This window comes from Monodelphis domestica, chromosome 2, assembly GCF_027887165.1.
Source record: "Monodelphis domestica isolate mMonDom1 chromosome 2, mMonDom1.pri, whole genome shotgun sequence".
Lineage (NCBI taxonomy): Eukaryota > Metazoa > Chordata > Mammalia > Didelphimorphia > Didelphidae > Monodelphis > Monodelphis domestica.
In genome coordinates this window covers 514,732,808-514,758,561 of record NC_077228.1, presented here as the reverse complement: position 1 = coordinate 514,758,561, position 25,754 = coordinate 514,732,808, and the positions used below count along the sequence as shown (strand labels likewise).

Sequence of the window (25,754 nt, the reverse complement as noted above, 5' to 3'; positions counted from 1 at the left end):
CAATCTCTACCATACTCAAGTTAACAGGATTTAGAAAGGGCTGTAACAAAGGAGTAAAGATTTAATCATTTGAAAAATATGACCTTCAACAGACATATGCAAAAGCCAGAAACCTCTGGGCGGTCCTGGGTTAAGCGAGAGCCTCCATTGACAGGGAAATTGATGAAGAGTGATTGGTAGATGTGAGGACTGAGGGGAGGCAACTTGGATGGTGTCCTTAAAGATAGGAGGGTCTGGAGACTGAAGGAGGTGGTTGAGTTTTTGGGTCGGTGTGGTTCCTGGGCTCTGAGGAAGCTTGCTCGGAAGGAAGCTGAAGGTGGGGGCCTCTGAGACTGTTTCTCCATTTTGGACACGTGAGTAATAGGGACTGATCTCTTTTCTTTGCCCCAGCTATCTAAGGGCTTGGGCCCTTTGGCCCAGCCTAAACAGAAGGGGTATTTAAGCCCTATTCCCTTCTCTCCCCTTTCTCTCTCTCTCTATATCTCTAATTCCTTTCTTGCTCCTATTGTAATTAAACTCCAAAAAAGGCTGACGGCTGACTTGAGTTTTTCATTTAGGAATTACATAGCTGATTCCTTGGCGACCTTAAATTAATATATATCAGTCTTTTAAAGTGATTCCCTTGTTACAATATATATATATATATATATATATATATATATATAGAGAGAGAGAGAGAGAGAGAGAGAGAGAGAGAGAGAGAGAGAGAGAGAGAGAGGGAGAGAGAGAGATCGATAAAATGATAGCTCGATCTAGCCATTCATCCATCAATCTATGCAGTCATCCATCTATCTATCCAGCTGTGTAATTAGAATTTTGTACCCCAGGACTCCATTTCCCAGAATCCCACTTTCATCCTCATGTGACATCCTTACTTTTTGGAGATAAAGTTCCTGTAACCCTGCCTCTCTCTCTCTTCTCCCGCTAACGCAGGTGGGAAAACTTCTTTACTTAGGCTTTTACTTTTGTTCTTTTTATTTCCTCTCCTTCAAGTGATTATTAAGTCTTATAAAATTCTTGGAGTTATTGGATATTAATTTTAATCTTACACATCCATCCATGGATCTCTCTATTCATTCAGTCATCTATCTAAATGATGTTTTCTGCCTGGACTACAGAAGGTGCTTAATAAATGCTCACTGATTTCTTATATATTTGCACATACTTTTATTAGGTATGTCTCCCCCCCCCCCCGCCCCGGACTGGATGCTGCTTGAGGGCAGGAAATGCTCCACTCATCTTTATATCCCAGCCCCTTACACACAGTAGACATTTGACAAATGCCCATTGATGAAGCCATGGGGAGCTTCTTTGGGGAAAAGCCCCCCCCCACCCCCCCATTCAGCTGATTACAAGCTGCATTAGACTTTCTCTAAGCCTGATCTGGGGACAAGGATTGGACCTTTTAAAGTGAGACCATGGTGGTAAATGAAGCCAGGGGAGGAGAGGAGGATCCCAGGAAGCACAGAAGGTGGCACAAGGCTAAGGGAAGTGATGCTCGATAATTAGGACCCAGGTTCCTCTTCCTGCCTATTTCTCCTTTTCCTTTGTCCCTTCTCAGGTCGATACCTCAACCCCAGCTCCATGGAGCGCCCCATAATAAGGGGGAATGTAAGGCCACAGATTTCAAGCTAGAAGGGAGGTCTTCGAGTCTAACCCTCTGAACCTTTTTACAAATAAGGAAACGGAGGGTGTCCCAGCTGTGTGTGGGGCAGGATTTGAACTCGGGTGCTCTTTGCTTCCAGCCTCACCTAGTTTGCCCTGCACTCTCACCACTGGATGATGGCTGAGCGGGAACATGAACACTCGGTTCTTCGGCTGAGGACTTCCCCTGGGGGGTGCGAGCAGGGGCAGGGGGAGGGAGATGGGGGGTCTCTATTCCTGGTGTCTCTGCAGCAGCTCCCTCAACTGTTGGATCTGCCACTCCACGCTGCTTTTGGCTGTCCCGCCCAAGGCTTTGTATTGCTCCACACTGTTGGCATAATTCCAGACCTGGCACACGTCACTGGAGAACAGGGGGCTGTAGGGGGAAGCAGGAAGAGGAAGGTGTAAGGACGGGGGATGCCCCTCCTCCCCTCTGGTCCCACAGAAGATCCCAGCTCGTTCTTGGCCTCCCCAAGATCCTCTCAGCCATTGTCCATCCTGCCTCTGCCTGTTGAAGGAGACAAGCCAAGACCAAGCTCAAGGGTCATCTCTTCCAGGAAGCCTTCCCTGATTTTGCTCTGGCAAAGAAGGGATGTAGAAGGGATTGCTTCCTTCCTAAGTCTATTTGACCTGTACTCTTCAGTTCATCATTTCCTAGACAGGCAGCTTGAGGCAATGGAAAGAGCCCTTGCTTGGGATCCAAGGTCCTGGGTTTGAATCCTGGTTCTGTCCCTTGTCACCCAGAGGCAGCTGGTGGTACAGTGGTTAGAGCACTGGGCTTAGAGTCAGGAAGACCCAAGTTCAAATGCAGCCTTATACACTTTCTAGCTGGGTGACTCTGGGCAAGTCACTTAACCCCCACTGCCTGGCCTTTCCTACTCTTCTGCCTCAGAACCAGTACATAGCACTGACGCGAAGATGGAAGGTGAAGGGTAAAAAAAGTCAGGTGCGGTGAGGGCCTTTCCTAAATGTCCTTGAAGGCTTTCCAGGCTGGTTCTATGAACTTATTAATCTCTTGTTCTCCCAGGCCTTCCCCCAGACGTAGGCTCCTGAGGATGAGGTCTCTGTGGAGCCCCTGATCTGAAAGGCAATCTTGGGGTTCCTCTAGTCCTTCTGCACAGGTAGAAGGCAAAGCCCAGTCCCTTCGGATGATTTGCCCAAGTCAGGGGAATGGTAGAACTGGAACTCGGATCCTCTGGCCCCAGAAGCAGCGCTCTTTCCCACACAGCCCATCCCTTCTGCCCCTGCCTCCTCTGTCGTACAGGAAGTCTTTGGGGCCAGAGACGGATTCTTCCCCCCAGCCCTGGAGCACAGGAGCCATTTCATACAGATTTGTGGATGGATTCAGAGCTAGAGGAACTGGCGAGGGCCCGGCTGGGAGCCGTTGGCCCGCGTGGCAGATGGCAGCCCCTGCCGGGGATGGGACGTTTGAACGCTGAGAGCGGATGAGGCTAAAAACCAAACAACCTTCCTGGGCCAGCCAGGCTGGGGTTTCCTTTAATTTGGCAAAGTAGTTGAGAGCCAATGAGGCTCTGCAGGCATTTCCAGAGCCGTGGTGCCATCTGTGCCAGGAGGCCCCGGGGTGGTGGTGGTGGTGTCAGTGGGTCGGGGGGAGGTCAGAGGGCACAGGGAGGTCAAGGGGGCACAGGGAGGTCAGAGGGCACAGGGAGGTCAAGGGGCACAGGGGGGTCAGAGGGCACGGGGGTCAGAGGGCACGGGGGAGGTCAGAGGGCACGGGGAGGTCAGAGGGCATGGGAAGGGAGGAAGGTCAGTTGGTGAGTGGGGGTCTGGGGAGGGGCTGCCCACCTGATGCTCTGCAGTTCCTTCACCGGGAGCTGGCTGAGGCTCAGCTGCTTGGTCTCGGCCATGAACACGGCTTTTCCCGATGCCTCATGGGCCTGCCTGAAGGGCATCTGGCCAGAGGGACAGGGAGGAGGCTGATGACACCCGTCCCGCCTCCCTCCTACCCCTGTTGCTTCTTTGGCCCCCCCAGCCAGGAGGTGACACTCCCAGCCTCCCACAGCCTGTGACATCAGGGCCCGCAGCCTCTCACCCCCTTCCTGACGAGGTAGTAGGCAAGGTCGGTGGCCAGCATGTCGGGGCTCAGAGCGTTTTCCATGCACGCCTTGTTAATCTGCAAAAACACACATAGGAAACACATTTTAAAAATACCTGAAGAGGGCAGCTGGGTGGCTCTGCAGATGGAGAGCCAGACAGGAGGTCCTGGGTTCCAATCTGACCTCAGACACTTCCTAGCGGTGTGGCCCTGGGCAAGTCACTTAACCCCCATTGCCTGGCCCTGACTGCCCTTCTGCCTTGGAACCAAGACACAGTATTGATTCTAAGATGGAAGGTGAGGGTTTAAAAAAATTAAACTTGGAAATAGGTTATAATAAATGATAAGTTATTGTAAGTTTATAAGAGGATGCATGCAAATAGGATAATTTTAAAAAGTCAATTTTAATATGTTTTGCTTGACTTCACATGTATAATGGATATCAAATGGCTTGCCTTCTCAAGGAGGGGGGAAGGAGAAAATTGGAACTCAAAATAAAAAAAATGATTGTTGAAGTTTTTTTTTTTACATGTAATTGGGAAATATTTAATGAAATGAATACATTTTTCCTTCCCTTCTGTCCTAGAATTTTTACTAAGTATTAGTTCCAAGGCAGGAGAGAGATAAGTGCTAGGCAATGGGGGTTAAATGACTTGCTCAGGGTCACACAGCTAGGAAGTATCTGAGGCCAGATTGGAACCCAGGACCTCCCATCCTCAGGCTTGGTGTTCCATCCACTGAGCAACCTAACTGCTTATCTATATATATAATTTAAAAAATATGTATATTTTTAAAAGTCAATTTTATTAAGTTAGAAGTGTACTTTTTTATAGGTTTAGAGATAGAAGGGATGATAGAGGTCATCTTGGCCAAACCCTTCCTTTTATAGACAAAGAAACAGAACCCACAGTGGGTAAGTGACTTGTCCAAGGCCACACAGGTTATAAGTAGCAGAGCCTGCATTCAAACTGTGGGGTTCTCACTCCAAATCTACTGAAGTTACTCCTGGGTCATTAGGCCTCTGCCTGGACCCATCTTCTCCCCACTCCTCTAATGGCCCATTCATTATTCTCTCAGCCCCTCCTGGACTCTCCAAGGCTCTAAGGGGAGAGGGGAAGAGGGAAGCTCAGATCGGGGAGAGGAGAGCTGAGCAGAGAGTAATGAGGTGGAAGGGATTCTTGCCTTCATGGTAGAGATCATCCCGGTGGCCACTTGGAGCACAGAATTCATGGTGTCCGAGACTTCAAAGACTGCCTCTTTGTCTTCCTGTGGGGCCAAGTCAGGAAGAAATGTTAGCAGTAAGGGGGCTAAGGCTAAGCTTCTCTCTGCATCTCCTCCTGCCCTATCTCCTGCCCCCAGTCAGTGTCTCTCTCTCACAGTCAGTATCTCTCTCTCCCCCTCCCTCCCTTTCTCTCTTCCTCCCTCCCTCCCCTTACTTTCCATTTTAGAATCTATACTGGGTATTGGCTCCAAGGCAGAAGAGCAGTAAGGACTAGGCAATGAGGGTTAAGTGACTTGCCCAGGGTCACACAGCTAGGAAGTGTCTGAGATCAGATTTTAACTCAGGCCCTCCTGCCTCTGGACCTGATGTTCTATCTATTGTGCTATCTAGAAGCCTTGGTATTAAGCATTTATAAAGCACCTAGTATGTACCAAGGAATTATGCTAAATGCTTTACAAAAATTGTCTAAGTTGATCCTAAGAACAACCTTGAGACTCAAGTGCCTTTATTATCCCCATTTTACAGTTGAGAACACTGGGGCAAACAGTTTAAGTGCCTTGCCCAGAGTCACATAGCTAGGAAGTATCTGTAGCCATATTTGAACCAGAAAGATGAGTCTTCCAGACTCCATGTCCTATGCCTGTGTTGGTGAACCAATGGCATATGTGCCGGATGGGGCTGCTCCCTACCCCCTCTCTACCATCCCATCATCCATCCCTCTGCCCAGCAGCCAATGGGAGCACTTCCTCCCTCCCCAGTCTGGGCAGGTTGGGCACTTGGTCTCTAAAAGATTCACCATCACTGTCCTGTGCTCTATCCACTGGGCTACCTAGTTCCAACGGGGAACTCATACCCAGAGGTGACCAGGGAGGGATCTTGGCTAATCTGCTTCCAAGCATGGGCAAGCAAACATATGGGTGCACTGTCCTGAGAATCTGGGGTCCTTATTGGTCAGAGAACACCCAAAGATGAACCTTGGGTAGAGGAAAGGGAGAGAAATTTGCATTCAGAGTCCCTGGGGGTAGATATCCCGGCACTGCCAGTTCTCAATCATAAATCACTGAGGATTTATTAAGCACCCACTATGTGCCAGACTTCCTCAAAGGCCAGCTAAAATCCTGCTTCCACAGGAACCCTTCCTCCTTCATTTTAGAGCTCCCCCCAAACGCCCCCCAAACCCTGCCACGTCTGTCCACAATCAGAACAACAGAGACGATAACTCAGTGAGTTATCTTTCACATACAACATTTGGGTGGCTTTGATTCCCAGTTATGAGAGAACTCCTCACATCAATCCTTAGACATGCCCTAGCTCCCTGTCTGGGGTCTCTGGACAAGTTATAGGTGGTGCAGTTCCCCAATCCCAAAGTTCTGGGTTCAAACAATGCTCAGGTTCCGCATGCACTGCCTTTCTTTGGAGTCTCTGACCTAATGTCGCCCAGGGTATTGAACGTATCATCAGCATCCCTTTTACGCGGCAGTGCGCTCCCCACCTTGAGTGGGCAGAGTGAACCATGGGAAAAACCACGCAGCCCACAAGGCTCGTGGGAAATGTGACATCAGTTCCCTGGAGACACGGCAGCAACTGCCCCAACAAACGCCCCTTCCTTAGTAACTAAGCCAGATAAAAAGCCTTCCTGAGGACCGCTGCCCACTTGGCTTCCCGCGCCTCCTTCCCTTCCCTTCCTTCCCTCAGTTCCTTGCTTACTCCGCTGGCTACTCTGTTGCTATACTCTTTTACAATAAAGCTCGTTTTCTCACGATGGAGTCCGTTTAAGCCATGTATCCATCCACTTTCTGGATGAGACTCCACGTGCTCTGCCCTTCTCCTCATTTCCCACTTGTCCTCACGCAGAGCTTCTTTTGACACGCTTTGTTCCTCCCCACACGAGCTCCCCCTTAGACTGTGAGCTCTTCAGGGCAGAGACTGGCTTTTGCCTCTTTTTAGCCCCAGCTCTTAGCACAGTGCCTGCACGTAGGCGCTCAATAAAAGCGGTCCCAGACAAAAACAAAGTGGGAGAGGGGCAGCTGGGAGAGGGCGGATGGAGAGCCAGGCCTGGAGAGGGGAGGTCCTGGGTTCCAATCTGGCCTCAGACTCTTCCTAGCTGGGTGACCCTGGGCGAGTCACTGCCTCCTGTTTGTCTAGCGCTGCCTTAGGCTTGAGACTAAGACAAAGTAAAGATTTAAAAACAAAACAGAACCTGCCTTCCAAGAGGTTCTAGTCTAGCGGAGGGGGCTCATATCAACAGTACCTGCAAGTCCTTGTTGTAGGTACTTGGAAGCCCCTTGAGCGTCATCAGGAGGCCAGCACACTGAAAGGAAAGCTGGGCGTGAGACTTCTGGGTCTGAGCCTGGGGGAGAGCCAGGGACCTGGCTGTGGAAGGGGGCTCTTCGGGCTCCGCCAGGCACCCACTGGGCGGTCCCACTCCCACCCGCGGATGGACATCTCTTGTCCCTGACAGCACCCTCCCTCCTTCTATCTCCCTGAGCCGCCAGCGACACTCCTCCAAGCCTCTCTTGCCAAACACCCCCCCGGGGAGCCCCCTCACCCGGCCAAACACACGCCCTGCTTTGCTCCGGATCAGCTCTAGGCTGTCTGGGTTTTTCTTTTGGGGCATCAGGCTGCTTCCCGTGCTGTAGACACAAACCCCACAAGTTGAGAAGGAGGCGGGGAGTCCCATCCCGTGGCCCCCTTGACCCGCATCCCGGAGGTCTACAGTGGAAAGAAGGCTGCGGCGGGTTCCCAGGACCTGGGTTCCAATCTTGCCTCTGTTACTTTCTACCTTTGGACATGCCGTGTAACTCCTTCGGGACTCTGTTTCCTAAGGAGGTTGGCAGACCCTATTTGTGACCTTTGACCCGCCCTGGGTCCTCAGTTTCCCCATCTGGAACCTGACGGGGTTGGACGCAGTGGCCTCTCCCAGGGCTCAGTCTGGGATTCATAGGGTCGGGCTAGGGGAAGAATTCGGAGTCTGGGTCAGCCTTGTTGGCCATACGGGGACCTGGCGGAGGGCAGCCGCCCCCCCTCACCTGTAGGCGTCGGACAGTTGCACGAAGCTAAACTCTTTGGTGCCGTAAATGATTAGATCCTCCGCCATCTTGCTGAGGTGCGTCATGCACAGGGAGGCCCAGAAAAGGAACTCGGCTTTGGGGGCAAAGCGAAGAGAAGGCTCGATCCCCCTGCCGGCCCCCCACCCGCAGGGGCACAGCCAGGACCCCCGGGACGGAGAGGGCAATCCTGAGCCCTCGGGAGAAGGCGGAGGGGAAACCAAGCTGGCGGGGGCAGTCCTGGGCACAAAGCTCACCCACAAAGTCCCGCTCGCTGGTGGCATCCATGCTGTTGAGGGTGATCGCACTGAAGTTCAGCTCTGAGGGGCAGGAACAAAGCAGGGTGGGGGGAGCCCTCAGAATCCCCAGGGTAAAGGCTCTGCCTCAGCCTCCCAGCTCCGACTTCACGGGAGGGGGAGAGCTTGCCGACTCGCTTGGAAGGACCAATTGCTCGGGGAGCCAAGAGCACCGGATCCCAGCCCCAAGCTGTGGGAACTGAGGGCTCTTTAGGCCTCCGTTTCCTCTTTTGTCAAACAAGAGGGATGAACAAGATCCGGGCTTCTTCACATTGGGGTCCAGCGGCCCACAGACAGATTTTAGGAGGGGAAACAAAATGCCATCTTTATGTTCACTAACCTTCGGTTTCCTTTGTCATTCGATGCATTTTATGCATTTAAAAATGGCTTTATGTACAAAAAAATTAACATGGGCTTTTTTTTTTTTAACCCTCACCTTCCATCTCAGAATCAATACTGTGTATTAGTTCTAAGGCAGAAGAGCAGTAAGGACTAAGCCATGGGGGTTAAGTGACTTGCTCAGGGTCACACATCTAAGAGGCATCTGAATTCAGATTTGAACCCAGGACCTCCCATCTCTGGGCCTGGCTCTCCATCCACCGAGCCATCCAGCTGCCCCCCCTAGCTTTCTTTACAGATTATTATTGTTTAGTTCTTTTCAATCATGTCTGATTCTTTGCGGCCCCATTGAAAGTTTTCTTGGCAAAGATACTGGAGTGGTTTGCCTTTTTTTTTTCTCTCGGTCATTTTATAGATGAGAAAACGGAGGCCAACAGGGTGAAGTGACTTGCCCAAGGTCACATGGCTAATAAGCATCTAAGGCCACATTTGAACCAAGGACTTTGACTCCAGGACGGGTATTCTATCCACTGTGCCACCTAGCTTGTCATTTCTTGGTAATACTAATATTTTATTTCATGCCCTTAAAGGAAAGAGGTGTGTAAACTTCAGCAGACTGCCAAAGGGGGTGACGACCCCAAAAAGCTAAGGGCCCCTCTAAGGTCCCTCCTAGCTCTAACATTCCAGGAGATAGCACGGCCCCATGGAAGGAGGCCTGGAACTGGAGGTACAGGACTCTTGACACAATCCTGCCTTGTACAGGGATGTTCTTTGGGACTGTGGGCCTCTGTTCTCCCATCTGTACAATGGGCAGATTGGACCGGATGCCTCTGACTCCAGGGCCAGGACCCCACATCTCAAGGGCCTTTGAGGTTCCTCCCAGTTCTCAAGTGTTTGGGGAGATGCTTTGGGGGAGTCTGATGGGCTTGGAGAGGGGAGATGACACCTCCCACGATGGGGCAGGACTTACCTTTCTGGAGCAGCTTCCGGTCCACACCCAAAGGGTTACCAGCAATGGCCCCACTGGAGGACATGGTGGAGTGAGGGGAGGAAGGAAGGAAGATACGGGAACACTCCAGTTAAAAATCTTGATAATCAAATAACTTACATCCCTAGAATGCTTTAGGACTTCCAGAGGGCTCTCTTCTCAACTCTGTGAGATAAGTCACGTGTGTGCCCATTTTACAGATGAGTAAACCAAGCAAGGCGCAGAGAAGCGAGGTGATTTATCCAAGCTCCGTCTCAATGTGTCCCCACTCTAAGTCTCTAAGCTCTTTCTTCTATCCCACGTTCACTCAGCGTTTCACTCTTCATGACCCCATTTGGGGTTTTCTTGGCAAAGATACTGGAGTGGTTTGTCATTTCCCTCTCTAGCTCATTTTACAGATGAGGAAACTGAGGCCAAGGGGACGAAGTGATGTGGTACATGAAAAGAGGTCCTCTGACTCCATTGGACCACATGGATCAGACTAGATGGCCACGGCGGTCTCTCAGAGTCAGCTTCTTGGATTCTACCATTTTTCCTCTCCTGAACTCAGTTTCCTCCTCTAGACTAACTGCCCCATTTGATAAATAACTGTGAAGTCCCCTCCCAACTCGGACATTCTGTGAATGCCCGGCTCCTTCCTTCCCCCGCCTCCCCGTTAGGCCCCTCACTCACCTCCCCAGGGGCAGCACGTCGACCCTCCTCCTCACCTCCAGCAGACGCTCCAAGTCTCGGGCCAGGGCCACGGCGTGGCTGTGGGGGACACGAGAAAAGACAGTGCAGAAGCTCTGGGGTTGCCAAGGGGGTCTGGCCCCCAACCTCCCAAGGGAAGAGGGGCTTGGGGGTCCCTCCTCCCCAGAACTCATCTTCCCAGGCCAGGGGCTCGGCCCTTACCTCAAGATCCAGTGGCTCCAGCGGATGGGCTGAGCCCTCTGTAGATGAGTGTAGCCTGGAAAGAGGACATCTTTTTCCCTAGGGCAGGACCAAAGAGCACCATCAAGAGAGCCATAGCCGCTGTCCATGGTACAGCCTTACTCATCTTTCCCCAGGGTTCTCCCTCAATGAGGCAGTCTCACAACAAACAGGGAGGTCCTTCTGTCCTTCTCAGCCTAGCCCTCTCCTCTCTTTTCCAGCCTCCTCCTACTGGTACTGTCCCAGTACCAATTCAGAGACAGAAGAGAGGCAAGGGCTAGGCAGTTGGGGTTAAGGGACTTGCCCAGGGTCATGCAGCTAGAAAGCATCCAGTGTCAAACTCGGGATCTCCTGTCTCCAGGCCTGGTGCTCTTATCTATTAGGCGACCTAGCTGCCTCTTTTTGAGTCTTCTTGCATGCACACTACTTTTTCTTTCAAACTCCCATCTCCCACCTCCACACCTTTGCAGTGGCTGATCCCATGCCTATAAAGCTCAGCCTTGTACCATTGATTTGCAGACTGAGAAATCCATTCCCACCTTCTGCAGGAGGCTTTACCCACCTTCCTCCTTCACTCCCTGCAACCAATCCCTTCTCTCTGAGATCACATGACATTTATACTGTATTTGCTTTATATGTATAATTTTTAACTTGTTGCCCCCACCCCATTGGAATTTGGCTATTTTGCCTGGAAATGGGAGGTTCAGGGTTCAAATCTGACCTCAGACACTTCCTAGCTATATGACCCTGGGCAAGTCACTTAACCCCCATTGCCCAGCCCTTATGGATCGTCTGCCTTGCAACCAATGCTTTGTATTGATTTTAAGACAGAAAGTAAGAGTTTGGGGGTAAAAAAGAATGTATTTTGAGGTCAGGGACAAGTTTTTTTTTTTTTAGGTCCTAGCGCCTGGCACATAGTAGGTGCTTTGATGAAAGCTTTGCTTGTTGACATCTGGGAAAGCGGACCACCTCTAGCTTGGACTGCAATTCCTGGCCCAGCCTTCTGCCTGGCTGGTCGTCCCAGGACAGCATGGGGGGGGGGAGATACTTAAACATTAAACAGGAGGTGCCCACTGCTGGCCAGGCCAGGGACCTTTGCCCTCTCTGTGCTCAGCTCAGTGGACTCTGGGTCCCAGGTTTGCCATTGAGCATTTCCAGCTGCGCAGCCCCTTTTTCTACCCCCCACAGCCTGGTCCTGGAGACTCGGGGGCAGGGAGACGAAGCCCTGTTTCCCCCATCCTGCCACCTCGGGGAGCCTCGGCAGGGGGACCAAGAAGGCACAGGAGGCCGTGCAAAGTGGCTCCTCTGGGTAGTGGGAACAAGTCAGAGGGAGCCGGCATCTCCAGGGCCCCCCAATTCCCAGCCAGGCCTTGGTGATAGCACCTAGTGGGGGTTATTCATCCTGAGGCGCCTCTTTTTCCTCTTAGCCCGGAGGCTTTTGTACCCCTAGCAAAGGTCACCTCAAAGGGAATAAGCTTGGGGATCCCTTCCAGGAAACGCCAATGTCATCGGCTCATAGAGTTAGATCTGGAAGGGGCCTTAAAGGTACTGAGACCAGCCCCCCATTTTAGAGACGAGGAAACCGAGGGGCAGGGGTTAAGGCCACACAGGTGGGAAGTGACTGAGGCAGGATTTGCACCCAGATACACAGATTCCGAAGGGAATGGTCTTCACATGCCACCCGACTCTCATGAATAGATTGTTACTGTTGGACCATTTAACTGACCCTGAGGGTAACCCAGGTCTCCTTCCCAGCTCTGGGCCTCAGTTTCCCCCTCTGTCAAAAGCGTGGGCCACTGTCTAGGGCCCCTCAGAGCTGAGCCATTCTGGGGTTCCGGGATTTTACGGGAGGGGCGACTCACGCTTCGGCCCGCTCCACCATGGTCGTGATCAGCATCTTGAGGTGAGCAGACAGCGTGGAGCACGACTTTCGCATCCAGAGCCTCAAGTCTGTGACCACCTGCAGGGGGAGAGGGGGAGCTCTCAGGCACGCAGCTCCCAAGGCGAGCCCCCAGGCAAAGCCCCCCCAAGCCCAGGGATGACAAGGGACGTGCGGATGTCGGGCAGTGGCGGGGCCCTACCTGGTCGTTCCGGCTCCGTCCGGTGTGCAGCTTCCCTGCAGCCTCCCCGATGAGCTCCTGCACAGGGAAGGGGATTCTGAAGTCCCAGGGCCCACGAGGGGGCTCCTGCCCATCTTCTCGGACCTTCCCGGGCCCTTCCTCGGGGGCCCTCTGGCCCTGCTGCCCACTCGGGCTCTGGACAGGCACGGACCCTCCTCACAGTCCCCCCTTACCTTCTGCTTCAGAAGGGACGCTAAGCATCGGTTCCCAGGCAGAAGGGCAGCGAGGGCTGGGGGACTTGTCCAGGGTCTCCCAGCGAGGCCAGATTTGAACCCGGGAGCCACCGGCTGCCCCGTCCCACCCTTTCAGTGAGGTTTTAGGCCCCTCCCAGCTGGAACAAGAGGGCAGAGGCTTGAGCCAGGCAGCCCGGACAGGAGAGCCACGGGGAGGGAGGCCAGATTTCCCAGCGGCAGAGGGTGGCGTGTCCGGGTGGGCTTCCCCAAGAGAAGGGGAGCCTCCGAGGGCGGGGAATGGCTCCTTCCGGTCTTGGGGCCTCTGCAGCGGGCACGGGCTTAGCTCAGAGGAAATGCCCGGCAAAGGCTCACCCGGTGAAGGCAAGGAGCAAGGGCAGGGGTGGGGGGTACCTTCAGCCTCCGCTCGTTGGCCGTGTGGATGTCCTCATCGTGGGGGTTGAGTGCAAACGTGCCTTTGGCCCATTCCTCAGCCACCTGCGTGGACAATCCGGGGGCCCAGGGTCAAGGCAGGGGCCTCCGTGCCCCGGACGGCCGGGATCTCGGGTACTGGGAAAGCCCTCAGTACTGCCCTTGTAGGGGACGCCCCCAGGAGATGTGAGCTCAGGGACATGAGCTGTGCTCAGCGAAGCCCCTGGAGGGGTGGCTGGATGGCTCAGGGGAGAGTCGGAGCTGAAGTCAAGAAGAAGCGTCTTCCTGAATTCAAATCCAGCCTCAGACACTTCCAGACCGTGTGACCCTGGGCAAGTCACTTCAACCTCTTTGCCTCCGTTTCCTCATCTGTCAAAGGAGCCAGAGAAGGAAATGGCCAACCACTCCAGCATCTCTTCCAAAAAAACCCAGGTGGGGTCAGGGAGGGCTGGGCAGGACGGGGTGCCAGGAGGTGGGTTATTTTAAACCTTTATCTTCCGTCCTGGAATCGGTTCCGAGGCAGAGGAGTGGGAAGGAGCAGGCAAATAGAGTTAAGTGACTTGCCCAGGGTCACATAGCTGGGAAGTGTCCGAGTGCCTTCTGACTCCAGGCCTGGTGCTCTGACCACGTGGCTACCTGGTTGCCCCGACAGGTTTAGTACCTGCTCCTGGGATTGGTTTGGAATGGATCCTTCATCAGTCGCCCAAAGGCATTGGCGATACATGAAGAAGTGTCCGGGGCTCCCACTGGGCAACTCTGCTCCAAGAGCATCTTTCCAGCAGGCTTATGCCGCGGGGTTAATGGAACGAACTGGGCAAGGCTAATGCCATTTCTACAGCCTGCCGAGCTTCCCCACCCCGTGGGGTAGACAGTGCGAATGACACGATGCCCATCTTACGGACGAGGCTCTGAAGGGAGCTTTCTGTTCAAGGCTGTAAAGTGGAAGCGTGCGGATCGGAACCCTGATCTCGCGACCCTCAATCCAGCTCTTAGTCTACCGCGTCGCACTGTTTTGTAAGCATATCCCAAATGTATATTTATCATCCTCTTCGGTCTGGACAGACACCTGTGATTTCTCTCTCCAGCCTGAGGACCCTCCTAAAGAGGAAACCCAATGCAGACCAGCGCCCACGAGTTCTAGTCTAAGAGAGCTTCAGGCGTCCCGGAGAGGTAGTGCTCAGCGCGGGTCAGAGGCCAGTCTTGAACCCTGGCCATCCCATCCCCGAGGCTGGCTTTCTAGGCACCCCCAAACCCCTCTGTTTCTCCGGTTAAACTGTGCTGAGTTTAGGGAAGAGTTGTTTTCTGTCTGGGGAGAGAAGGCCACATTGGGGGTGAGTAAGGGGCCGGGGGGACCCCAGTACCTTGTCCAGGCCGTGGAGGATCTTCTCCAGCTCGGCTTTGGTGAGGAGCCCCGCATTCTCCAGGCCTTTGCTGTAGGCTTTGCTGCCCTGGATGTCGGCCTCCCACATGCGCTGGTCGTACGAGATGGACGAGTTGAATTTCTCCATGATGGGGTCGATGGAGCCCACGAACCGGCCGCCCCACAGCTTCCCGCTCTGCCCAAAAGGAGAAGGGGGCACAGTGAGCACCTGGAGGATCCTGGCTGTGGCCTAGCAGAAACCCAAGACCCGAGGCCCTCCCGATCAGAACCAGAACCACAGAGCCAGGGATGGAAAGGCCTCCTGACAGCTTGACACTCAAGACTTCAGGTTCTAAGACATCATTAAAACACAAAACGTTCTTACCTTCTGTCCTAGGATCAATACTAAGTATTGGATCCAGGCAGAAGAGTGGTAAGTGCTAGGCGATGGGGGTTAAGTGACTTGCCCAGGGTCATACAGCTGAGAAGTGTCTGAGGTCAGATTTGAACCTAGGACCTCCTGGCTCTCTATCCACTGAGCCATCCAGCTGCCCCCAATACACCAATTAGAGCAACTAGTAGCCCCCCAGCAGATAGCAGAGCACAGAACACTGGGCAGATTAAGTTTGAATGGGAAGATTTTTTTCTATTAATTTTTTCTTTAATTTTTTTCCCCATGGTTTCACGATTCATGTTTTCTCCCTCCCTTCTCTTGGAGCTGACAAGCAATTCCACTGGGTTATACATAGATATGTTATCACTTGAACCCACTTCCATATTATTCACTTTTGTAAGAATCCTCTGAAAGGGAAGTTTAGCAGCAGCCCATGGAGAGTGGTCTAGATAGAGCAGTCCAGAAAAGAGGTCCAGTGGCAGTCCCTGAGAATTAGGGGCAATAAAAGAAGCTCCAAGCTCTCTCCTGTTATACAGGAGATTTGAATCTGAGCAGCCCCATCGGGGGATGCCAATTATTCAATCAATAATCATTTATTTAACTCTTGCCAATTGTCAAAATACACCAGGCAGATCCAACTGCTACATAAATGGTTTCTCCAAATCTACTCATTCCTGGTATTCTATAAACTCTAGTGGCTCCCTATTACCTCCAGGATCAAATATAAAATCCTCTGGCTTTGGAAGCTCCATTCAGGATCCAATACATCATTTTTAAAAAGCTTTTACTTTGTTTCTTGGAATTGATGCTAAGTATCGCTATTAAGGCAGAAGAGGTAAGGGGTTTGGGGGTATTACATGGCTAGGAAGTATCTGAGGCGAGAATTGAACCCAAGCCCCCTCCTACCTTTCCAGTCTTCTACTATCTAGCTGCCCTCTATACACTCAACAATTTAGTGACATTAGCTGGCCTCTGCTTTCCCCAACTTCAAACCTTGGAATTCTCTCTGCTCATCTCCTCCCAGCTTCCTTCAACACACCTTCTAGAAGAAGCCTGTGCCCATCTTCCTTAATTCTATCTTAATTCTTAATCTTAATTCTTCCCTATGAGATTGCCTCTGGTAGCTCAGTGGATAGAGCACTGGTCTTAGTATCAAGGACACCTGAATTCAAATCCAGCTTCAGACATTTAGTGGCTGTGCTACCCTGGGCAAGTCATTTAACCTCTGTTTGTCTTAATCCACTAGAGAAGGAAATGGCAAACCACTCCAATATCTTTGCCAAGAACTATGGCTGGTATGGTCCTTGGGATCACTAAGTATTGGACATAACCGAAAATACACGTTGACTCCCCTGTTAGACTATAAGCTTCTTGAGGGAAGGAAGTATTTTTGTCTTGCTTTGTTACCTCATTGCCTAGCACAATGCCTGGCATATAATAAGTGTCTGATGTGTGAGTGTGTGTAGAGAGAGGGAGAAGAGAAAGAGATAGAGGAAGGGAAAGGGGGAGAGGGAGAGAAAGAGTGAGAAAGAGAGGCAAAGAGAGAGGCAGAGACAGACAGAGGGGGGAGAGAGAGAGAGACAGAGATGGGGGAGAGGTACGGGGGGGGAGGCAGAAGGAGGAGGGGGAAAGAAAGAGTGAGGCAAGGAGAGAGAGACAGATGAGGGGAGGGGGGAGAGAGACAGAGGGGGAGAGAGGAGACAGAGACAGAGATGGGGAGAAAGGGGGAGAAAGGCAAAGAGAGACACAGAGAGAGAGACAGAGATTGGGAGAGAGAGACAGAGGGGGGAGAGACGGGGAGAGAGACAGAGACAGAGCAGGAGAGAGGTGGGGGGAGAGGGAGGGAGGAAGGGGGAGATTGAGGCAAAGAGAGAGACTTGGAGAGAGGGAAAGAGAAAGAGCTGAGGGGAGAGAGGGGGAGAGAGAAGCTGAGAGGGAGAGATAGAGGAAGGGACAGGGAGAGAAAGGGGGAGAGAGAGGGAGGAGGGGGAGAGAAAGAGTGAGAAAATGATGCAGAGAGAGGGAGAGAGAGACAGAGAGAAACAGAGGTAGAGAGAGAAATAGAGACACAAAGAAAGGGAGAAAGGGACACAGAGAGACAGATACACAGAGAAAGGCAGAGACTGATAGACAGAGAGCACTTGGGTGGTTTTCCAAAGTGTTTCCACATCATTTAGCTCCTCTGGTCCTGATGATTCCAGGGGAGATAGGTAGAGGAAGAATGATTGTCCCCATTTTACAGATGCAGCAGTTTAGAAAAGTTAGGGGATTTGCTAGAGATCTTGTGACAGAGTCGAGATAAGATGCCTGGCCTGAGTCCAACCTACCTGGGCCTTGTTTTGGCAAAAGGGGCCTGTGAAGATTGTATTTAGCTATCTCCTGATTGTAACAATGAAGATACTTAGCTTTTTCTTTATTGTGAAGATAAAATTGTAATCTCCTGATTGTAACAAGGAAGGTACTTAGCTCTTCCTTTATAGTGAAGCTAGAATTTTAAGCTACTTTTTTTATTTTAATTTATTTTTTAATTAATTAATTTAATTAATTTATTTTAATTTTAAGCTATTTTTAGATTTTTTTTAAATTTTAGATTTAGATTTACAAAAAGGTGTTAAGTAACTACAAAAGGTGAACTTAACAAAAGAGGTGTTAAGTAACCCAAAAAGATATAATCTAACCAAAGAAGATGAGAACTAAAGAATGGGCAGTCCTGGAGAAAAGCGTCTGATGTGATTGGTAGACGTGAAAATTTAGAGGAGGTGACACAAGGGAAAAAGGTCTTTAAAAAGAGGACAAAAAGGCCAGAAGGAATCATTTAGACATAGTCAGTCACCCAGGCTTGGAGTGAAGGATAGCTGAAGGGAAGATGGATATTCAGAGACGTGGACATTCGGGCACAGACTCGGAGTTGGACTGGAGGAACTGGACCCCTGGAGGAACTCCTGCAGGAGACCTCAGACTGCTTTCATTAAGACTGTCACCTTCGGGGGGCAGCTGGGTAGCTTAGTGGATTGAGAGCCAGGCCTAGAGATGGGAGGTCCTAGGTTCAAATCTGGCCTCAGACAGAAGCTGTGTGACCCTGGGCAAGTCACTTAACCCCCATTGCCTAGCCCTTACCACTCTTCTGCCTTGAAGCCAATACACAGTATTGACTCCAAGACGGAAGGTAAGGGTTTAAAAAAAAAAAAAGACTGTCACCTTCGGTGAATGAAAAGTTGACTTAGTGACCCCGCCTTTCTGGAGGCCTCCAGGTAAGGCCCATCTTAAGACTCTCTTCCCCTGGCTAGGGTTTAGAGATTGTAACTGGTATCAGAAGAAGCCAGAGTTTTCTCTCTCTCTCTCATTCCTTAATATCTTCCTTCTATTGTAAATATTATAATAAACTACCAAAAATTCCATTTACTTTAGTAATTCCTTTTGGGATTTAGAATTAAATCCCCAGTGACCACCTAATTAACATATTTCAGAGTCCAAACATAATTAAATTTAACAGGCCTATATAGAGTGTCTCTTTGCTTCAGGACAGCTTGTTTCCTCGTTACCCAATACTTCTGCTGTGATAAACAAGAGCGGTTGGGTGATGGGGAGGACTTTGCCCCAGCACCCAGGCTGCTTCCCTGATAGTTTGAAACCAGCTGCCAACCCCTGGTCCAGGCTTCAGCACTAACTGCATGACCCTGAGCAAGTCCTTTAACAACCTTGCCTCTGTGTCTCAGTTTCCTCATCTGTAAAATACGGGGCACAAACTGGAGGGTCTTCAAGCTTTTTTCCAGCTCTCTGTGATCCTGACCTCTTTTTGCCTCAGTTTACTCATCAGTTTGATAAGGGGGTGGGGTGGGGTGGTCTTCCCTGTGACATCAGGGCCCCTGACCCTCAACTACTAGTGGCTGGACACAGACTTTTGGCTTCTCATTTTACAGTGGCCCTGAGGCCCAGAGCAGGAGGCTGGCTCATCCCTTCTTCCTTCTCCTAGCCCCTATTGCTGTCTGTTGCCCTCATTGTTCTTTATTTCTGGGCCCACAAAAGGGAATATTGCAGGAACAAGCCCTAGCTCTGACCTTCTAGGATCAAAGTTCCAAGTGACCTCACAGATCGGTCAGCCAGTGAGATGCAGGAAAGCAGTCAGGCCCCCCAGGCTCTGGGTCTGCCCACAACTTTGCTCATTCTCCAAGCTGGCACCCTTGGGTGGGCATGATTAAGCACAAGCCAGCATCATGGGCAAACCCAGCCTGAGGACTGGCAGGCAAACGTGAGAAGAGAACATGGGAGAGTGCTGGGTTCAAGTCTGGTTCTTCCTCAAACATCTTAGCTATGGATCCATCACGAGATAATGCCACCTCTCTGTACTGTAAAATGGGGATAACAGTCCTTTACATTCCATCTTACAGGTTCATGAGCCCTGAACCTAGATTCAAAAGTGATTAGAAAGCAGGTTTGTCATCCTAGGACCCCAGTCCAGAGCCACATGGGATCTCGTAAGCCACCTCCTCTGAATGTCTCCTTTTATAGATGAGAAGACTGAGGAGAGAGCGTAAGTGAACTGAGGAGCATGTAGTAAGCCTTGGAGGCAGGATCTGAACCCAGGTCCTCCATCTCCAAAGCCAGGACTCTTCCTACTGTATCATAACGGCCTCCTAAACAAAGAATTCTCCTCCTTAAGGACAGGGACCAGACCGTGATTTTATTGACATAGGAAACTCCCTCTCCCAATGCAGGTCAGCAGCTTTCCCCTAACTTGAGTCTCCTCAAATGCCCTTGGAGCTGAACCAGATTAAAATATAATTGGGAAACATTTGACAAAATCAATACAAATACAATGTAACGGAGATGGTTAATATGTGCTTTCTAACCCAGTAAGCCCCTGCAGGGCTATTTCTGTGCCATGTTTACTGAGTTTGACACCACTGGTCTAGGGTCACACATCCAGGACACAGGAGAAGCAGGACTCGAACCACCTACATATCTGGCCTCATTAAGAAGACTGAAGAAAGCCACCACGAAGACCCTCAACTCCCTTCCCTTTGTCAGTGGGCAGCTGGGTGGACCTGGAGTCGGGAAGACTCATTTTTCCGAGTTCAAATCTGATCTCGGCTACTTCTTAGCTGTGAGACCCTGGACAAATCATTTTACTCTGCTTGCCTCAGTTTCCTCCTTTGTCAAATGAGCTGGAGAGAGAAATGGCCAACCAGTCCAGGATCTCTGCCAAGAAAACCCCAAAAGGGTCACCGAGAGTTGGATGTGACTGAATAACAACACCATAAATCCCCTCGAGTCCATTTCTCTACATTTTTCCGTGCCCTCACTCATCATCTCTCTCCCTTCAGTCTTCATCTTCCTCGAACCCTTCTTCTTCCCAGGAGAATACAAGCCCCTGGAGGGCAGGATCTCCTGCATGCTTACTGTTCTGAATGGAAAACCCTACAGCATCTTCTACAGCAATGTGCCTTAGAGTGGTCATAGTAATTAGTAAGAGGAGGAGTCATGTTATTAGGGGCTGAAAGCTGGCCAGAGCCATTGGCATCATTTCCTCCCCAGTGACTCACCCCAGCCCAGGGCTGTTGCTGGTGCTAACAAACAACCTAAGTGCCACCAGGTTAAACTACAGGTCAATTAGCTTTGGCCCCCTCACCAGGCTTGGGGGCCCTGTGGAAAGCTCCCCGAGGCCTTTGGCATCTTTCTGTTGGAGGATCCCACTGGTTCGCCTGGTGGCCCGTCAGAGGTGGGCAAAGGAATGAGTGCCTTCTTGCAGCCCAGGGAGCCAAGGGGCAATCCTGCCAGGGGAGGGCACGTCTTAGATAAAGGTGCCAAGCCGGGGTGGTGCAAGAGGAAAGAGGGCATTTCTTCTCTCTAGACTATACTTTCCTCGTCTACAAAACAGGGAGGTTGAATCTCTACGGTCCATCCCAGTTTTTTCTCTATGAACCTATGACTTGTGTTCAGAGGATCATCAACACTAGATGTGGGACCTTAGAAATCATCTAGTTAGGGGCAGCTAGGTAGCAGTGGATAGTCAGGAGGACCTAGATTCAAATCTGGCCTCAGACACTTCCTGGCTGTGTGACCCTGGGCAAGTCCTTTAACCCCCATTGCCCAGCCTTTGCCTTTCCATCCTAGTTGTCCTAGGACAGAAAGTAAGAGTTTAAAAAAAAGAAAAAAAAATCACCTTGCCTGGGGTTCTTCATCTTTTCTGTGGCCCAGCCACCTTGGGAAGCCAATCAGGCAAAGCTGAGGGACCCTTCACTGAATTATGTTTTTAAATGCACAAAGGAAACGAAAGGGTAGTGATACGAGAGATGTGATCTTTCCCCATCTAAGTTCATGAGCCCCCTGAAATCTATGCATGGTTCCCAAGCTCAAAAAGACAAAGCAGGGGACAGCTAGGCCTGTGGTTCAGTGGATGGAGAGCCAGGCCTAGAGATGGAAGGTCCTGGGTTCAAATCTGTTCTCATATACTTCCTAGTTGGGTGGCTCTGGGCAAGTCATTTAATCCCTATTGCCCAGTCCTTACTGCTTTTCTGCCTTGGAACCAATGCAGAGGAAAGGAGGGAAAGGAGGGAAAGGAGGGAAAGGAGGGAAAGGAGGGAAAGGAGGGAAAGGAGGGAAAGGAGGGAAAGGAGGGAAAGGAGGGAAAGGAGGGAAAGGAGGGAAAGGAGGGAAAGGAGGGAAAGGAGGGAAAGGAGGAAAGAAAGGCCATTGACTGTTGGAGGGCTCTTTTCACATGGTGCCCAGCTTGTGTCAAGGAAGAACTTAGAAGGTGTAGGGTGTTTTGGTTTGCTCTTCTCCTTCTGGTGCTGAAATAACAGTCAAAGGCAGTTCCTGAGCTACTCTGGTGTCAATGGGATAAGAATAATCATTTGCATGGTGTCTGTCACCTTCCCAAAGTTTTGACTAGCTAATTTGGTCTTCACAACAATCCAGGGAGGCTGGCAGCGTAAGCAGCATCATCATCATCACCCAAACTTTAGAGATGGGAAAACTGAGGTTTGATGAAGTTAGCTGACTTGTTTAAAAGAGAAGAGCGTCATAGGTTCAAATCTGCCCCAAACACTTCCTAGCTGTGTGACCCTGGGCAAGTCACTTAACCCCCATTGTCTGGTCCTTACCATTCTTCTGCTCTGGAACTAAAACCAAGTATTGATTCTGAGACTGAAGGTAAGGGTTTAAAAATATCCCCATTTGACAGACAAAATCGAGGGAGGTCAAGTCAACTTCCTTGGAGTCAGAGCCCCCGAATGGCCAGGAACAGAACCCAGGATTCTTGACTCCCAGTCCCTGGCTTTCAGGCTGAGGAATGATCAAGCAAATGCTAGTTGAGGGAATGTCTATGTTGTTTCTGCCTTATCTGCTGACTTCCCCTACCCCCAACCTTCCTCCCCCAGTGGGCCAAAATCCCTGTTTCCCCACCCTCCTCTGTACTTGGTCCCTATTGGTTTCTTTGGAACAACACCCTCACCAGTGCCCTTCTCATTGGCCTTTTCTAGTGGCTAGGTTGATTTAGAAGACTGGGCAAACATTAGAGGTCACAGGAGGGTGCAGATCTTCCATAGGAAAACCTGAAAAGGCTGGGATCTGCAAAGAAGGGTGCGATGTGAAGAGAGAAGTTAGAAAAAATGCCAAAGGTTTGAGATACTGTACAAGTAAACTGAGGAGGGGGCAGCAGAAGGGGTGTGTTTGCCCAAGGCTACAGGTGGTGCCAGGACTTGAATCCACTTGATAGGAATTGCTGATTTAAAACTACAAAGTGGGGGCAGCTGAGTTGGCTCAGTGGCTTGAGGACCAGGACTGGGTTCAAATTTGATGTCAGATACTTTCCAGTTGTGTGACCCTAGGCAAGTCACTTAACCCCTATTGCCTAGCCCTTACACTGCTTTTCTACCTTGGATCCAATATAGTATTGATTCTAGTGTAGAAGGTAAGGGTTTAAAAAATAAATAAAACTACAAATGAACTCAAAAGTCCATCTGGTCTACTCTCTCATTTTACAGAAGGAGAAACTGAGGCTTAGGGAGAAGTGACTGGTAAGGGTTTTAAAAAATAAAGTTACAAGTGACCTCAAAAGTCCATCTGGTCTACTCTCTCATTTTACAGAAGGAGAAACTGAGGCTCAGGGAGAAGTGACTGGTAAGGGTTTAAACTACAAGTGACCTCAAAAGTCCATCTGGTCTACTCTCTCATTTTACAGAAGGAGAAACTGAGGCTCAGGGAGAAGTGACTGGTAAGGGTTTAAACTACAAGTGACCTCAAAAGTCCATCTGGTCTACTCTCTCATTTTACAGAGGGAGAAACTGAGGCTTAGGGATAAGTGACTCATCCAGGGTCATTCAGGTAAAGAGTAAGTGGCAGAGATGCGATTGAAACCCAGGTCCTCTGATCCCAGAGCCAAGGCTCTTTCCCCCTTCACAGAGGGTGGAGGGCTGGTATGATTAGTTTTGAATTTCCCCTTGCTCCTTCTCTGAATGGTAGGATCCCCGGGCTCCAAAGGGGAGAAGGGCCACAGGACTTGGGCAATATGGTAGAAGAGCAGAGCAAAATGTGGGGAGGGACAGTGCCGGGGCTCCCAAAGCCGGGGCTGGCTCCCATCCACAAGTGGGATATTGTGACAATTTCCCCATGGAAGCTGGCGGTCTTGGAAGCCGGCAGTGCGCTTGGGGAGGAAGGATAGAGGGGAGAAGGAAGGAGAATGGCAGAAAAGCCTCAGGACTAAAGGAAGCTCAATGGAAGCTGGAAAGGGAGTGAAATCGCTCACCTCCGATGCCATTTTGGACAAGTCCTTTTCCCGCTTTGCTGGTGTCAGTCCTCGGGGAGCCTGGAAAGTAAGACAGGCTTGGCGCGGGCTAGCAATCCTCTGGCAGCCCCCCACCCATCCCCCGCTGCCCATGCCCAAAGCCACTCCCTTGGTAACCGGCCATTCACCCCGCGCCCAGAGCAGGGACGTGGCCGCTGGCCAGCCGGCACCCCGGCAGCCCACCGTCCACCCCGCGCCCAGAGCACGGACGTGGCTGCCCTCCTGGCTCTTGTCCCTAAGCCACTGGGGAGCCCCGAGCTCCGGCCAGGCGTGACAGGGCAGGGAGGCACGCGGCTACCCCCCGCTGCCACACCCCCTTCGAGGAGCGTGCGGACGGGGCCCAGGCCTCACCCGATGCTACCGCTTCTGCCTAAATCCCAGTGCCTCGGCAGAGGATTTTCCTTCCTCCGGAGGATGACGCCACCTGGTCTCCACCTCCAGGCCCCACCTCCTCGGGCGCTGCACCAATCCTGGCGTTCCCGGCGTGCAGGCGGGGCTGGCCGCTTCACCTGCCCTCCCAGCGGATTCAGCCTCTGGTCCCGGGGCGTCACTGGCACCTCCCTTGTTTGTGTGGCCTCAGTCAGGCCGGGTTGGTGATGAAATCGGACTGTCCGCTTGGGCGTGTGACTTCCTGCTCTCAGGCGGGGTTCATGGCATCCCTAAACGGGGTCCTTCCGGTCATCTGCCCCCTCTCCATTTAGGCGGGGCTGTGTGACCCTGAGCAAGCCAGTTAACTGTCCTCAGATCCCTGATCCAGAGCTCTAAGGGATCTCAGACGCTACCTAGTCTACCCCTTTCGTTTTACAGACGGGGAAACTGAGGCACACAGGGCTGTAACTTATTCAAGACTCTACAGATATAGACCATTTCCTACATGAAGAAGACGACCAGGGATTTGAACCCAGGTTCTCTGACTCAAAATCCAAGGCTTTTCCCACCACATCATGCTACCCATAAGAGATGCTTTGTCCAGCTTCCAGCCTTCTTCTTTCTTTATATGTCCAGGGTTCTGACTCCACATATTTTTCCTGTAAGACTTCTGGAAGTTTCCATCAGCTGGGATCTCTTTTTACAGGTGTATACCTCAGACACCCATTCATTTTCCTTGCCTAGTCTTTGGGTTCGGTCCCTATCCTGTGCCAGAGTTACTGACCTCAGAGCCAGCATGGTACACAGTGATGGTAAGCAGAGAGGGCAGGGGTCATGTCTTTGTGCTGACTTCAGCGATGGGTGCAATGAAACGCCCCTAATTATTGCACCATCCACAAAATGGCACCAGAGGTCAGTTTCAGCTTGTCCCTTCCAGGGGACTTGTTTTTTCTGACTTGTCCTGAACTGGAATCACCTGGATTTGATATTCTAATTAGCCTAATTGGTCTGCCTCCTCTCTCCAATTTGCCCTTTGCATCACTGCCAAATAGATAGCCTTGATTCCACTATATCGCTCAAGAAATCCCAGTGGCTCCCTCTTATTTCTAGGATAAAGAACTGTTCAATCTAGCCTTAGAGCTGGTCTTTTCCAAATTCAGTCCAAAAGATCTGCTCCCAATCTATCCTTCCAGGCATTTCACTTTGCTCTTCACCACTGACTAATTTATTAGCCAAACTAACTGAACTGTTGTTGCTCAGTTGGGTCCAATTCTTTGGGACCCCTTTTGGGGTTTTCTTGGCAAAGACACTAGTAGGGTTTGCCATTTCCATCTCCACTGTGTCCCCATTTTACAGATGAGGAACTGAGGCAAATAAGGGTTAAATAACTTACTTAGGGTCAAATAGCAAGCAGATGTTTGAGACCAGATTTGAGCACAGATCTTGACTTCAGACCCATTGCTCTATCCACTGGGCCACCCAGCTGCCTCACATATTTGATTTTTCTCCGTATCTTTGGATGTAGGCTAAACGCTCCCTTCTCCCTTCTCATCTTTGAGAATTTCAAGTTCTTTTTAAGCCTCAGAAGAAGCTTTTCTTCATTTTCCCTCCCCCAGAAGTTTT

General features: G+C 50.9%; 1 protein-coding gene across 2 annotated transcripts; it reads right to left on the bottom strand.

Moving 5' to 3' along the window:
• Positions 1-1,143: 1,143 nt before the first annotated feature.
• On the bottom strand, positions 1,144-24,370 carry ASL (argininosuccinate lyase). 2 transcript variants are annotated; one of them, XM_016429271.2, is made up of 17 exons: positions 24,114-24,370; positions 23,724-23,783; positions 14,585-14,779; positions 13,206-13,289; positions 12,583-12,639; positions 12,364-12,461; positions 10,484-10,561; positions 10,265-10,342; positions 9,575-9,627; positions 8,227-8,289; positions 7,952-8,066; positions 7,471-7,555; positions 7,174-7,233; positions 4,883-4,966; positions 3,698-3,778; positions 3,451-3,557; positions 1,144-2,020 (listed from the first exon to the last, which is right to left on the bottom strand). In XM_016429271.2, exons 2-17 carry the CDS (start codon positions 23,733-23,735, stop codon positions 1,876-1,878), a joined length of 1,395 nt encoding a protein of 464 aa, XP_016284757.2. In that variant the 5' UTR covers positions 23,736-23,783; positions 24,114-24,370; the 3' UTR covers positions 1,144-1,875. The 2 variants fall into 2 exon arrangements, with proteins under 2 accessions (XP_016284757.2, XP_001362923.4); XM_001362886.4 differs by lacking the exon at positions 24,114-24,370 and having other exon boundaries at positions 23,724-24,105.
• Positions 24,371-25,754: the final 1,384 nt, after the last annotated feature.